Source organism: Megalobrama amblycephala, linkage group LG3 (genome assembly GCF_018812025.1).
Source record: "Megalobrama amblycephala isolate DHTTF-2021 linkage group LG3, ASM1881202v1, whole genome shotgun sequence".
NCBI classification, from domain to species: Eukaryota; Metazoa; Chordata; class Actinopteri; order Cypriniformes; family Xenocyprididae; genus Megalobrama; species Megalobrama amblycephala.
The window spans coordinates 40394657-40409742 of record NC_063046.1 but is presented as its reverse complement, the minus strand read 5'-3'; the positions used below and the strand labels follow the sequence as shown (position 1 = coordinate 40409742).

Here is a 15086-nt window from a genome sequence, read left to right as displayed (position 1 = left end):
AACTGTTGCTAGACAAACTCTATTTGACAGATGTGTCATCTTGGGAAACCAGTTTGTAGATATTTCTGAAGAAGACTTCAAAGATAGCAAGAGAACACAATACAAAGAACTGCCAGTCATGGTTCTGCAACAGTGTTTGTGTACGTCTAATAATGGGTGTGTAAGTAGGCTCAATTAAGGTATAAAAGAAAATGCAACTCATTTCCTGACAGCTGAGGAAGGTCAGTTCATCTCGATTCGTCTCGGTGCTGTAATTTCGGCGCCGTGGAGGTGTTGGATAATTTCCGTGATCTCCATAAGGATTAAAGCAGGAAAGGTCGACATCTTAAAGTTTCAAGTCCTACAGAATGGTCAAATTTATTGATAGCATCAGAAACTTAATCCCAGGTCTGCGGCGCCCGGACAACAATGTCCCACCTCAAGGTGTTACCGTGGATATGGGAGAGGTTGATTATGGGAAGGAGCAGGACAAGACAAAAATGTCATTCTACAATCCACTTGACCCTGTGCCAAAATATGAATTTTATGCCAAGGACACATTCTCCGGACGTATAAAAAATAGCAGACCATCACTGGATATTCTGCGCAAACCAGTAAGTAAATTTGAATGAAATTGTTATTTAAATGAAAATACTTGTCTAATTAAATTTATATACATTTGAGTCTATAAATATTGTTTGGATGGCAACACTTTGAAATTTGGTGTTGATTCTCTGTATGTTGCTGTCAACAGCCAGAACCTGATGATCTTCCTCCACCACCGGAGGATGATGAACGGCCCAAAGTCAAGCTTGTTCGCTTTGGATGGGTTCTGGGAGTCATGGTGAGAAAGAAGCAATCATATTTTTGATCTCTTTAACATCTCAAGCAGTAGGCAAGCTGATGTTTTGTCTCCAGCTTCTTAGATTTTTCTTCTGAGAAAAAGACCCAATGTGTCTTCTCTATAGGGTTACAAAGTAGAGATTTTACGAGTGCTTTGGGTAACTTAAGTTCAAATCTCAGCTTGAGGTCCTTTCTCAGTCCTGTTCTTGTCTGTACTCTCCCAGTGTCTCCTCTTGTACTATCCTATCTAATAAAAAATGCCAAAAAATATAACTTTAAAAAATGTGTCTCAAACAGTACTCATATTTGCCAAGATACATGTAGCCTAGTCCAAAGCCAGATGCCCCTCTCAGAGAACTCAAATTAACCCTAGAGCAGATGGTCTGAGCGGCTCTCCACATTTATTTTATATCTCTATTGCCAACTGTGACTGAATGTGGATGAATTTCAGGTCACATTTCTCCACATAGTCAAATTAAATAAATAATAAAGTGAAATAAAATACAAAATAATAAATACGAACCTTAGGCTAATTTCACGTCTCTCAGTACATTTCACCCAAACTATCATTATCATAATACCTCTGAATGTTTTCTCGTTAATCTCAGTAATACCTCTCATTTGATTCTGAACTGGGAGTACAAATTTGCTAAACAGGGATGTTAATTCGACGTTTTGAAAGTAAAATTTGTCACCTACTTCATTATTGGGGAACCAATAATGAGACTTTTTGTTTGGTGGATTTGTGGACCGAACACATTTTGTCAACGTTCGTGTTGCGCGCTTTTCGTTTGACTTCAGTAGCGGCTAATCGCGTGGCTGGCTTCAGCGGTAGCCAATCACGTCTCACAATCGCGCTTCTGAGTACAGCAGCGGCCAATCGCGTGACTGACCTCAGCATTCTGTGGATTTATGAGGGGATTCTGTGTCTATGCATGAATTTAGCAGGTTTTGTTGAACTATTTCGGCTTTTCCCTCGATTAGTAATTTTTTAAAGATACAAATACAGAAGCAAAATTAAGTTGTACGTTAAGTTAGTTATGAAGCAAAACAAGAAAGCCTTCTAATGTGAGAGCTTTGTAAAATCATAATGTTTTGTCATTATAAATATTATTTTGTGTTATAGGCCTACATATAGGTAACACTCAAATAAAAGTGTATGTAATTGTCATAACTGTATTATGACGTAGCCTATTACATAACATTACATATTACTTTAATCAGAGTAGCTCAATAAATCATATAAGAAAATGATTCAGATGTGTACTTGAAGCTTATTTCATAAGAAATTCCCTGTGAAACATTTTCACTGTCTGTAATTGTCTCAACAGTTTGCAAAATAATGTTGCAATACAAAAATACTTAGATCCACACACCACTGATAAGTTTTCTGTGATTCTCTTTCAGATTCGCTGTATGTTGAACATCTGGGGAGTCATTATGTACCTGCGGCTGCCATGGATCACATCTCAAGCTGGACTCAGTGAGTTGATTCTGGTTTACTGAATCAGTTAAAGTCACTTCTCAAGTTAAATATGTCCTCCCTCAGAGAACTGAAAGGATCTAGACCTTAAAGTTACTTGACACATTTGTGCTTTTTTGCTTGCAGTTCTGACCTACGTCATTATCTTTATGTCTGTCACTGTCACAACAATCACGGCAACGTCAGTGTCTGCAATCTCCACCAACGGGAAGGTCAAATCTGGTGAGTCAAATTAATTGTTTACCGTAATACCAGGAACATTCCATTTAATGTGGGTTTAATCAGAAATTTTGTCTTGTTTTCCAGTAAAATATAGGCTACTTAAAAAAATATAAGTTTACCTGAGATTCGTAAAATTGCCCAAGAAATGCATTGTTTTTGTTGTTGTTGTTGTTGTTTTTTTTATTTTTTTATTTTTTTTTTTTTTATCTTAAACACATTTAGTGAGGTGTATTTTTTTTAAACAAGTGAAGCCAATTTGTCAAAGCAAGTGAAAATCATTTCATCAAGTTTCATCTGCAATCTTTCCTCCAGGTGGCACGTACTTCATGATCTCTCGGAGTCTGGGTCCGGAGCTTGGAGCGCCCATCGGTTTGCTCTTTGCGTTCGCCAACGCTCTCGCCTGTGCGCTCCACACAGTGGGCTTTGCCGAAACTGTCAGAGATCTTCTGAAAGTAAGACATACATGCACACGTTGTAGGGCTTGAAGGAAACTCAGAGAGCAGCTTTTCTCATTTTACTTACTGTAATGCAGGGTTTCCCAAACTGCAGGTCATGTGACTATTAACAAACGTCAGAGATCCATGAACATCTGAATGTGTTGTTAAATTATTAAAATATTAACTTAAAACCTCAGGGGGAAATCAAGTTTTCATCATTTTTCAGGTAAAAAAAAAAAATCCATCCCCATTAGGATTACTGAAAATTTTAACTCGCAGTAAAACATCTGTTTTGAAAAAACGTCACTGTATTGAAATTTTTAGGGTAAATGTTTTTAATTCTACTGTCGTAATCCAAAAAATCATTAAATGGGTTGTCAGTGATTTTATTTTCTTGCGTTGACATCTTTTCTTTTAAAACAGAAAGTTTATGTTTGCAACTTGTAAAAGCCAGAGAATATTTAATTTGACCAAAATCTAAAAAGAACTCAAAAGTTTTGCAAGTGATTGAAAAAGTTAGCAAAAAAAAAGTTTGTTTTGAGAGTGAGCACAAAGTTTCTTGAGGGAACCCAAACCATTTGTGAGGGAATGCAAAAATTTAAATATATTTTTTTGTTTCATATTGTCGGTTGGTCGGTTTTACCAGAAGAGAAAGACAGAAAGTAAAAAGTGCATTGTTAATGTGTATAGCATGTACATTTGAGCTCAAAGGTAACAGACAGCACAGCTGTTCGAATCTCCACAACCCACAATTGTTTTATTTATTCTCAGGACTATAAATCTCAGATGGTGGACGATGTCAATGACGTGAGGATCATTGGAGCAGTTACTGTCGCCATCCTCCTCTGCATCACATTCGCTGGCATGAGTTGGGAGGCGAAGGTATACTGTCCTCTGCTCCTGTCTTCATTCATTTCCCAATACTACCTCTTGTAACACAATTGTTCTTCTTGGTTTTCACTCCACCACAGGCTCAGATCCTGTTCTTCATTGCAATCATGCTCTCCTTAATAAATTATTTTGTTGGGACGGTCATTCCCCCAACTCCAGAAAAGCAAGCTGCAGGATTTTTCGGCTACCGTGGTGAGTATACAAGATCCAGGTCTAATGTGGCCTTCAAGTGCGATATTTCGACCTGCTACAACAAAACAAATAAACAGTAGATGACAAGCTCTTGTTTATCAAGCTCAGTTCATCTACATATAACATTAACACAACATATACGATTAATGGATGGTGTCATGCATTAACCACGTAGCTCTGTCGTGCGACTTTGTTTGTTGAAACTTGCCCTGAAACTTGAAATAACTTTGTCAAATTATGAACATTCAGCTTGATGTTGGTTTGCGCTGGAACAACCAAACCTAACCACAGTTTTCTTCTTGCAGCTGAGATTTTTGTGGATAACCTGCTGCCTTCCTTCCGAGGTAAAGATGGATATTTCTTCAGGATGTTCGCCATTTTTTTCCCTGCTGCCACAGGAATTCTGTCTGGCGTCAACATCTGTGGAGATCTCAAGGTAAATATTGCCATTTTTCAGGCAGAGAGTGTAAAGTTGGAAAGTCACCATGCCTTAAAACACTACAGAAATGACGTGTGTTTGTGGTTTTCCAGGATCCAACTGGTGGGATTCCTAAAGGGACCCTGCTGGCCATATTGTGGACCACCTTGAGCTATTTATTGATTTCAGTCACATGTGGTGAGATGAAACATTTTTCCGTCACACATTTCATATCATAAACTCTTATTAAATGAATTGAAATTGGTCTTATTGGTGAACCGTTCTTCTCACTGAAGCACTTACTCTCTTCATCCTCAGCTGCAACTGTTGTAAGAGATGCTTCTGGAAATTTGAACGATAGTTTAGCGCTATCGAATTTTACGACCCACTGCACTGGTCTGGGGTGTAAATTCGGCTATAATTTTGACCGATGTGAACAGAACCGCACGTGTAGCTCTGGACTGGCAAACAACTTCCGGGTGAGAACATCAGCCCTGTTGATACATAGACATTGTGTTTCATTTATTTCCATAATTAAATTAAAGGGAATAAAGAAAAAGATAAAAAAAAAAAAAAAAAATTATTTTAAAGTAATGCATTTGAACAATTTGCAAATAATATTTTTATGGAATTGGGCTTCCAGGAAAGCCACGCTCATTAAATAAATTCACAGTATATTCACTCTAAATCTTATGCCTGTTAAATATTATTTTACTATTAGTAATGTACTGTTATAGTTTTTATTAATATTTTGAATTCATTTTTATTTTCATTTTTTTTTTTATTTTTATTTTTTTGTTATAGTTTTTCATTATTTTGTTGTAAAGTTAAATCATCTTTATTTATTTATCGCTTTATACAATACAGATTGTTTCAAAGCAGCTTTACGGTGATAAACAGGAAAATGATTCAATAATGCAAATAATTAATTTATGCTATTCTAAGCTGCTCTAAAAAATAGTGTCATTGTTCAGCCAAAGTCAGTTCAGTGTTGATTCATTCTGTTGTAAAGATCATCAATTATTAAATGCAAGCAGCTCTGCAGAAAACAGTGATGTCACTGTCCAGCTCAGTTCAGTTCTCATCCAGTAGCATCAGATCAGTAATATTGCTGAATATTAAGTGATTGTTGTGTGGATGGATACATGGATAGATAGACTGACTTATAGCTACTATTACTGTTTTTTTTTTTCCTCCAGATTCTTACCACTGTTTCAGGATCTGGCATTTTGATCACCATTGGTGTCTTTGCTGCCACCTTGTCATCAGCGCTGGGTTTCTTGGTGTCTGCACCCAAAGTTTTCCAGGTAGACGGTGCAGCCATTTTGATTTAATGTTGTTTATCCTGCATACAGTTGACTGTAACATTTCTGTATGTGTGTTTTCATGCAGTGTTTGTGTAAGGATAACATCTACCCCTTCATCGGCTTCTTCGCAAAAGGTTACGGGAAAAACAACGAGCCTCTACGAGGCTACTGTCTCACGTTCATCATTGCTATGGCTTTCATCCTCATCGGTGAGTCCTGGATCTCTCCCACATCATTTACGGAGGTGATTCTCTCTCTATTGATGCTTTAAAGTTTGCTGTCATGTTGATCTTTTCAGGTGATCTGAACACAATCGCTCCTCTGATCTCCAACTTCTTCCTCTGCTCTTACGGCCTCATTAACTTCAGCTGCTTCCATGCGTCGGTCACCAAATCACCTGGTGAGAACTTCATCATCAGCAGCAGTTTTTCATAGCATAAATGACAGACTTTATTAACAGATAAACAATTATGTAATGTGAAAATGAATATAATATTAATGGGTCCTTCCTGCTCTGCTTGTTTTACTATTTAAGGCAATGTTTTTTTATTAAAAAGACATTCAGAAATATGATCTGGTCAAATTCAGACACTTCTTCACAAATTCTTAAACTTAGTTTAATATATGGACTCTCCCGGTTTCTGTAAATTGACAAATATAATATAAAAAAAAAAAATATACAAAACTGAAAATAATAAATATTATACAATTAAAATGCAAACAATTAAATTTCAGGATATTTTCTCCCTGATAAAACATTTTACAGCTTGGCATATCTATAAAAAAAAAAAATGTATTATTATAAAATGCCCATGAATGCCCATAAGATTTTGTGCATGACTTTTCCAGGTCTAGAAATCACACTTTTAAAATGACATTTCGTCAAATATCCTGGTTTTCCAAGACTGTGTGAATTCTGGGTCTTCAAAGAAAAAGAAAACAAACAGTTGTTGAGGGAATGAATTAAAATAAGAAATAACTTTATTTCTCTATTTTAAGTCATTTTGAAGCCCTTTTTGAGAACAGTTGCTCTTTAAGTCTAATAATCATGTTCGTTGTCTGTCTCTCGCAGGCTGGCGGCCGGAGTACCGTTTCTACAGTCCGTGGACGTCTCTGTTTGCTGCTTTCTTGTCTGTCGCCCTCATGTTTCTGTTCACATGGTGGGCCGCTCTTGTCACGACCATTCTCGTCTTCTTCCTGTTAGGATATGTTTCCTATACAAAGCCTCGTGAGTAACTTCATTATTTATCTGCTTTGCTTTCAATGACCCAGTGTGATGTAGATGATCATCAAAACATAATTTAAGTTCAGTTATTTAAACACACTGACTGTTGTCTGATCGTGTGTTCAGAGATTAACTGGGGCTCGTCTTATCAGGCCAGTTTCTACAATATGGCTTTGTCCTTCTCAATGTCTCTGACTGGTGTGAATGATCACGTCAAAAACTTCAGGTGAGACTGTAAATGTAAATATGATCAAACTGACCGCGACAGATAACTATACACCGGCCGCTCACATGTAAACTCTCTCTTAGGCCTCAGTGTCTTGTTTTGACTGGCCCTCCGAATGCCCGTCCTGCTCTGGTGGACTTTGTGGGCACTTTCACCAAAAACATCAGCCTGATGATCTGTGGGAACATTATCATGGTAAGAATCTTACACAGATAGACCTATAATATGCAAGTTCACAGTGGCGGATTTAGGCATGGGCGACATGGGCAACTAAGAGCAATTAACCTAGTCAGGAGGGACTCGAAGTGTGCGCCCAGAGAAGAACTCTCACTCAGAACAGAAGTATACGAGAAGAAGGGATGAGGTGAAGTCTATAGGGAGAGTGGCACAAGTTCTAAATCAACAATAAATTATGGTAAGACAAAAGGTCTAAGCCACCGGAGGCCGATTTAGGTAAATAAATAAAAAGGAAAAGGGGTCAACATGCAAAAGATAAAGGTATGTATGCAGCTATTACTCATAACGTAATAATATTAGGCAAATAATAAAATAGGCTAATATAGTGCATATAACTTATGTTATGCTATGTTTCTTGCTATGCTATTACACATTGGGCAACAATATACATTTTTCTGTCCAACTAGTCCAATGTGATTTTGTAACATAATGTAACTTTTTAATAAAAACATAATATCGCTCACTTTAATATTTTTAATGTAAAGTCATGCAGTTTTGGGGTATTTTTTATTTATTTGCCTCAATTGTTAATTTAAATATATACATTTATATAAAATAGCAATTTTATGTTAAATCCACTTTAAAAAAAGATCTGCATTTCTCAAATTCATTCATAGTGATAGACTTGAAAAACGTGCCTGCCATCTACTGGAAAGCAAACACTTTTAAAATTAAAATAACATTAATTTTTAACTACAGTCACTAGATGGCTACAGAGAATTACTCAATGGTGCACATTTTAAAATCATTATAACAATAAAAAAGACTGCATATCAAAGTTTAGAATTTTTTGTACTAAGTATAATTTTTTTTTTTGCCTTTTTTTTTTTTGAACCGCCATTATTAATGATTTTGAAAGAAGGCTCCTTTTATTTGAACAAAAATAAAAAGAGTGTAATATTATACAGTTTAAAATAACTGTTTTGTATTTGAATGTTTTAAAATGTAATTTATTCCTGTGATCAAAGCTGAATTTTGAGCACCATTACTCCCGTCTTTAATGTCACATGATCCTTCAGAAATAATTTATTCAGGAAATATAATTTACGAAAAAAAAACCTGATTGACACACTTGGATCATCTTGATTTCACCAAAACACCAAATAGATTATTCAGTGTGCACTTGTGAAGTGAAGGTGTTGTGGGTTTATTGCGCTCTCATGCTTTCAGGAGGACGAGAAGTCCAGTTTTCCACAGCACAGCACCGATATGCTGGTGGACTGGCTGAATCAGAGGAAGGTTCGTTCTTTCTACACGTCCTTCAACAGCGACTGTCTGAAAGATGGCGCGCACAATCTCATGCAGGTAAGACCATCGCTAACCTATTCTAACACCTTTTTCTTCTCCTCATTACGTGCTTCTCAATGATTCAGTCATCTTTCTAGGCTTCAGGTCTCGGTAAACTGAAGCCGAACACCCTCGTTATGGGATACAAGACGAACTGGCAGGAATGTGAACCTGAGAGCTTACAGGACTACGTCAACACCATCAGGTGAGTTCAGATGCTGCTTTTGTTCACAAATATCAGTTTATTTGTCATGAATTTCTTTCTGTTTTGACATTGTTTAATGTTTCTTGTTCAGCGATGCATTTGACTGCAGCTACGGCCTTGCGATTATGAGAATGATGGATGGATTGGACGTTACAGATGCTTTACAGAGTTCAGGTGTGTACTGTGTGTTTTATACAGTATAATGATTTGATAATGCATTGGTGCTGCAGTTTGCATCATAAAACAGAGTTTGACATGGGTCTGTTTTGACTGAATGGAGCAGCAGGCAGATTATCGGCAATTGAGAATCCGGCGTTTGATGCGGACGAAGTTCCACAATCTGAAAAAGACGAGACAGACCGGAATTCAGGTGACAAATACATTTGAAGTCTTTTTTGTGCACTTTTACCCCGTCTACACTGTTAGTGAAGTGTTGTGACAAACTAGAATGATACAATCGACCATCTACATTTCAAGTGATGGAATCCTGATGTCATCACCCAGTCAGCCAATCAGAACAGTGGACATTGGCATCCAGCAGACCAATCAGAACATTCCCACTCTAATCAATTACTTTGTTTCAGACAATTAAAGAGTTACTTCAGGATTTAGCATTAAGCTTTGTATTAGTAGAATACCACTAGTATTTTCGAATTACCGTGCTTTCCCCCTTCATATCAGCCCGAGATGAGAGATTTATGCATTTTTATTCTGTAAAAAAGCCTCCGATGACGCAAAAATCGTCATTTTGCGTCATCGGAGGCTTTTTTGGCTAGAGGCTTAAAACTACAGCCTGTAATAGCAGGTAGTTCCGCATTTTTTCACCACGCCCATACATATGCGCGTTTGAGGTTACTCACGGACATAGATCAAAGATTCTATCAAAAGTGGGTGTCAATTATATTTTTAAGCTTACAGTAATTAACTTTATTTTGTCTGCACTACATCAGTGGTTCATCTCGCAAATGTATCGGTCTCTGCAGTCATCTCAACCAATACAGCAACAGGCTTTTGTGGTAACGTTAGCATAAATAGATAAATAGATTAACTCAGTTTTACAGAACAGTGGCTTTACTTTGATAACAGTCAACTTATATGCAACTTATATGTAATTGTCTATCTAACGTTACTTTGCTAAGACTACAACACTACATATAGGCTACTGTGTTATCAGTCTAGTATCAGCGAGTCTTACCTCTAGGCGAATACGCTTAGTACCAGATGCCCAGGCTGTCTGTCCTCTGGGAAAGTGAATATCGATCGCGGTGTCCTTCAGAATGGTTCTCTTCATTGCAAGGATATTTGGTTCGTAGTCCTCGTGCTTGAAATGGAGACTACATATTCTGCGTTTTTTTAGGTTTTCTATAACGGTGTCATCTCCAAACTTCGGGTGTTTGATGGCCCGCAGCCACTGTTTACATCGCTCCAAATCTTTAACTTAATCGGAAAATGATGGAAACTTACTTGTCCTTTCCTGGTTTTGGGTGTACATCCAGGTACAATGCAATTTAGCACCATTTCGCTGTAAATGTATGAACTAACTCACGATTTATAGAATTAATATGTAACAAAGCAAGCCTAGTTGTTTGAATTTTCCTGGTAATGGCACCTGTAACCGATAGGCGTGGTTTGGGCGTGGCCTCGCAAGGGCAGCAAAACAAGTGCATTCTGGGAGTTGTTGTCTTTCATCCACATTAGTCAAAAATACATTTTCTGCCTTTTCTCAGTCTAGAAAGCTCCAAATTCAAAAATAATTTCACATTTCTACTACATAAATGACCAATTTTAAATACACATTCATCTTTCCAGGGGTGAAGTACCCCTTTAAATACACAGATCTATTAGAATAAAACATTTATAGTTTGTAAAAATTCACACTGATGCCAATGGAAGCGAGAAAATAACCATACAAATACAATTTGACAGCATGTTTTATACATATCACTATAAGTCACTTTAAAGTTTACTGTATTTTTCTCTCAGCTCACTGTCATGTTTTTCAGGAAAAGAGGAAGTATTTGCATGTAAATCAGATTCTCTGTGTCACAAGCGCAAACAAACATGGCAAGAGCCCATTGTCCATTATAACTTACCAATCAACTAAAATAATCATGGTAAAGCAGTTTAAAACACAAAATACATTTACTTACACAAATTTGAGAATATTTTAAATAAAAAAAAATGAAAATTAAATAAAACCAATCAGTCATACAGCGCCATTGTGACTGTGAAGGCATGACACCATTAACCAACGTAGTTGAACGACAAATTTGCGACTATAAGGTTTCGGGAAACATTTATGACTAGATAGCTGATTTCTTCAATGACGCATCATACTATGGTAGTTAAGCAGTGAGTTATGTCGTTTTACGGGAAACACACCCCAGAACAGTTCTGTTATAATCAGCAAAGTTGACAGGATGCACTAACTTTTCCTCAATAAAGCTTTGGTTGGTGTGATGTCAGTGGTTTTTACGCACGTCTCACCTCCTTTTTTGACTCCCCATCCAGATATTTCTGACGATGGCACTAACGATCAGGTCAGATCTGTGTTTCAGACGAAACAGGGCAGGAAGACTATTGATATCTACTGGATCTCTGATGATGGAGGTGAGACACGACTGCCTGAAAGAGACTTAAACTCACTGTGGAAAAAAAATCACAGCATAAAGTTCCAATCTAGTTCAGTCTGGGTTGGTTTTGGTCCCATTTTCTTATTCTGAACACTGTTGCTCTTTCTCAGGTCTGACTCTTTTAGTGCCTTATTTGTTGACCAGAAGAAACCGCTGGAAAAAGTGCAAAATCAGAGTGTTTATCTTAGGAGACAAAGAGACCATGAAGGAAGACCGTAAAGAGTCAGTGGATGTTATATCATCATCATCTGTTACTAGTTTATGAAGATATGAAGAAACAGTGGTTCTTTAAATATGTTTCTTATTTTAGCATGAAGATGCTGTTGAAAAGATTCCGGCTGGAGTTCGAGGACATTGTTATCATAACAGACGTGGATAAAGCTCCTCTGCCTAAAAAGTGAGAAATGTTCGCAAATTAACACATATACAAAACATGCAGGTTTGTAGTAATGCTGACCTCATGTGCTATTAGAAACATCCTACTTACCACTTCTGAATACTGTTTGCTAAAATACTATTATAGTATTTATTCAAGGGGTCATATGACGCTTTGTAATGTTTTCCTTTTCCTTTAATGTGCGATGTATCTGTTTGTGGATGTATAGCCTGTAGTCTGCAAAGTTACAAAAAGTCGATCTGCTTCATCATCTACATTTTCAGAATCCGACTCAGGCTCGAACTGATTTGGTAAAACCAACAACATTGATTTTAATGGTGTGATAACAAATGTTTTAGAAGCCTTGGAAGCTTAAGTTTGCGATAATGGTAAGGGGCATTACATTTCCGATACATGCACAACGTACTGGGTCAGCCAATCAGAGCACTCTGAGCTTTTCAGAAGGAGAAATCGGCGCGTTTCAGACATAGTGGGAATAGAGGAACCGTAATAATGGACAGTATGTGAAAAATTCTTCTTTCTCTCTGTTCCTGTAGTATGCAGCGGTATGAGGAAACCATCGCCCCCTTCAAGCTGAGTGTAGAACAGACCGGAGGAGATGTACAGGAGCTCAAGAGACTTAGTCCATGGAAATTTTCCGACAAAGACCTGGAGGCCATAAAACCCAAGGTGTGTGTGTGTGTGTGTCTGTTTGCTGGTGTGTGTCATTTTGAACAGGACTGTGATCCATCAGTTCCTCTATTTGACTGTCTTTTATTTTCAGGTGGAGAGGACTGTGAGACTAAACGAGATCATCAAGAAGAACTCCATCCCCGCGGCTCTGGTTGTAATGTGGGTATTGATAGTTAGAGCAGTTGACCCATCCCATATGATATGTCATTTGCATGTATTAATTCAAAGTGACTTACAAATGAGTGACATCACAAGCAACTGGTCATACTTTTGCATATTTTGGGGCCTTTGAAAACTAAATCAAAACCACTTCTTAACTCGCTTAACTAATATGACCAGATTTAACTGCTCATTTATGCCTGATACCAGCTGATACCAACAGAATATGTGTATTTCAGTTCTCTTCCAGTCCCTGATGTCAACTGTCCCAGTTCTCTCTATATGGCCTGGCTGGAAGCGCTGAGCTACGGCATCCACTGCCCCGTCTTGCTCATACGAGGAAACCAAGAGAACGTCATGACCTTCTACTGCCAGTAAAACACTCGCATTAACGTGACTGTTCATCATTAAACGCATTTATTACTGCACGTGAAGCTGCTGTCAGTTTCAGTGGTGTGAAGATGTTAAACGTGCTTCTGTGAATCAGATCCTTTTGAACTGAAATGAGCTGCTTAATCCTCTTATACAATGATTGTATTACTGTGAATATATATTTATATCATGTTCATATAACATGTCTGTATAATCTTTGAGGATGATACAAGTCAAAGAGAGTCGACTAGAAAGAATATAATAGGAATGCAGTGGCGTTATGCTGGTGGAGGGAAGTCACTTATCTGAGGACCTTCATTTTAATGTAGAATAAAAGAGTTTCATGCCATATAAACAAGACACAATAATAATATTATAACAATGTTACATTATGTTACATACATTACTGCATATGAATAGTAGATCATTAAGTTGTTACAAATATGTTAAATTACAAATATGTTCTTGATGTGCTTTTCAATGTGAAAAATACAATTGCGTACTATGGCGAACATCTCAGTTTTCATTGATTGTCTCATTACACCAAGAAAAAGAAAGTAATGCTGTATTTAACAGAATATATTACAGCTGAATATATTATTTGCTTTAGATAAAAGGGCTGCCAAATGCGTAAATGTAAATGTAAAACGCCAGTTGATTCAAAGACACTGGGAATTCAAAAATGATGAAGAAAAGTGAACTTGATGTTTTGCATTTAATAAAATGACATGCACACATTTTGAAGTGTGACGGCGTCACTATGTGTTTTGGGGCTGCTAACCTAAAACACTCTCAGGGTTTAATAATTAACAAGTGAGTTTGTTTAACCTCAAATTATGATTCTTTTACATTTCAAACATAAATGATTTATGAGTCCAATATTATCAGATTTTGCTTTGTACATAAATTACATATTGACCAGCAGCCTCTTCCAGAAAAAAAAAGAAAAAAAAATCACAGGCTATAATGGTTAATGGTATTACAGTCAATACTCACACTAGAACTATAGCGCGGCGTGGTTCAGTTTCTTCCATGTGATCTCATTTTTAAGTGAGAATGATTAATGATTCTGATGATTCTCATGATTTTGAATAATTAGAGCTTTAAAATGTATGTGGTATGCAGCTCAGATCATTTAATGAGACTTGTTTGAGTTCATTTTGAGACTTTTGATCACAGACTTTGGTGTCTAGACAACCCCAAACACAATTTGAGACATTACTGATCTCTCTTAAAACTAATTTTCCAAGCTTGGTCAACCCTTTCTGAATTCTGAATGATCTTATTTTAAGTGTGCACACTGTTGAAATAACTGTTTCAGATGATTTACTATTCTGAGAAGCATGCCAGTCTGGCTGTGTCTGAAAAAGGGCAGCTGACTTGTTGCCTCACTGCCCTTGTATTCAATGACTTCTAATGACCATGAGAGATAGACAGTCTGAATGGCATGCACTGTATAAAGGTCCTAGATTATGATCACAAGTAATTTTCAAAACTTTTTTTATGTTTCATAAAAAATATGTTTTAGATAAAAAAACAAATATGTTTTAGATCAAATGTTTTGTCATCTGAACAATTAGCTTGCCTTGTTGTAAAAGAACCAACGTGTGCAGTTTCTTTAAGCAGCTCACTGAGCACACTTATGTAAACAAACCAACGGTCTCACCAGCACCCCAGATTCAAACGGGAGGACACGATTGTAGTAAATACAACTCAAATTAGGGTCTGTTCTTCACATAAAGTAATCAAATGAATTCAGAAGACTCGGAATAACGCACACGAATCATATGGACTACTTTTTTGAGTTGTTTGGAGCTTCACGCTTCATGCGTTTTCAAATTGAGAAATCTTTCAAATGCCCTGCTTGTCAAATTTTTCTTCTGAGGAAAACAAAATTCTCA

At 37.0% G+C, this 15086-nt stretch overlaps 1 protein-coding gene across 1 annotated transcript; it reads left to right on the top strand.

Moving 5' to 3' along the window:
* Positions 1–197: 197 nt before the first annotated feature.
* Positions 198–13699, top strand: LOC125265280 (solute carrier family 12 member 3-like). The gene is made up of 26 exons (XM_048185396.1): positions 198–593; positions 734–823; positions 2230–2305; positions 2432–2527; positions 2840–2979; positions 3736–3846; positions 3936–4047; positions 4353–4483; positions 4579–4663; positions 4784–4944; positions 5665–5772; positions 5858–5981; positions 6071–6172; positions 6845–7000; positions 7124–7223; positions 7307–7418; positions 8631–8765; positions 8846–8952; positions 9044–9126; positions 9236–9322; positions 11464–11562; positions 11696–11807; positions 11896–11982; positions 12519–12651; positions 12746–12813; positions 13053–13699. The coding sequence occupies exons 1-26, from the start codon at positions 348–350 to the stop codon at positions 13189–13191; spliced, it is 3000 nt and encodes a 999-aa protein (XP_048041353.1). The 5' UTR covers positions 198–347; the 3' UTR covers positions 13192–13699.
* Positions 13700–15086: the final 1387 nt, after the last annotated feature.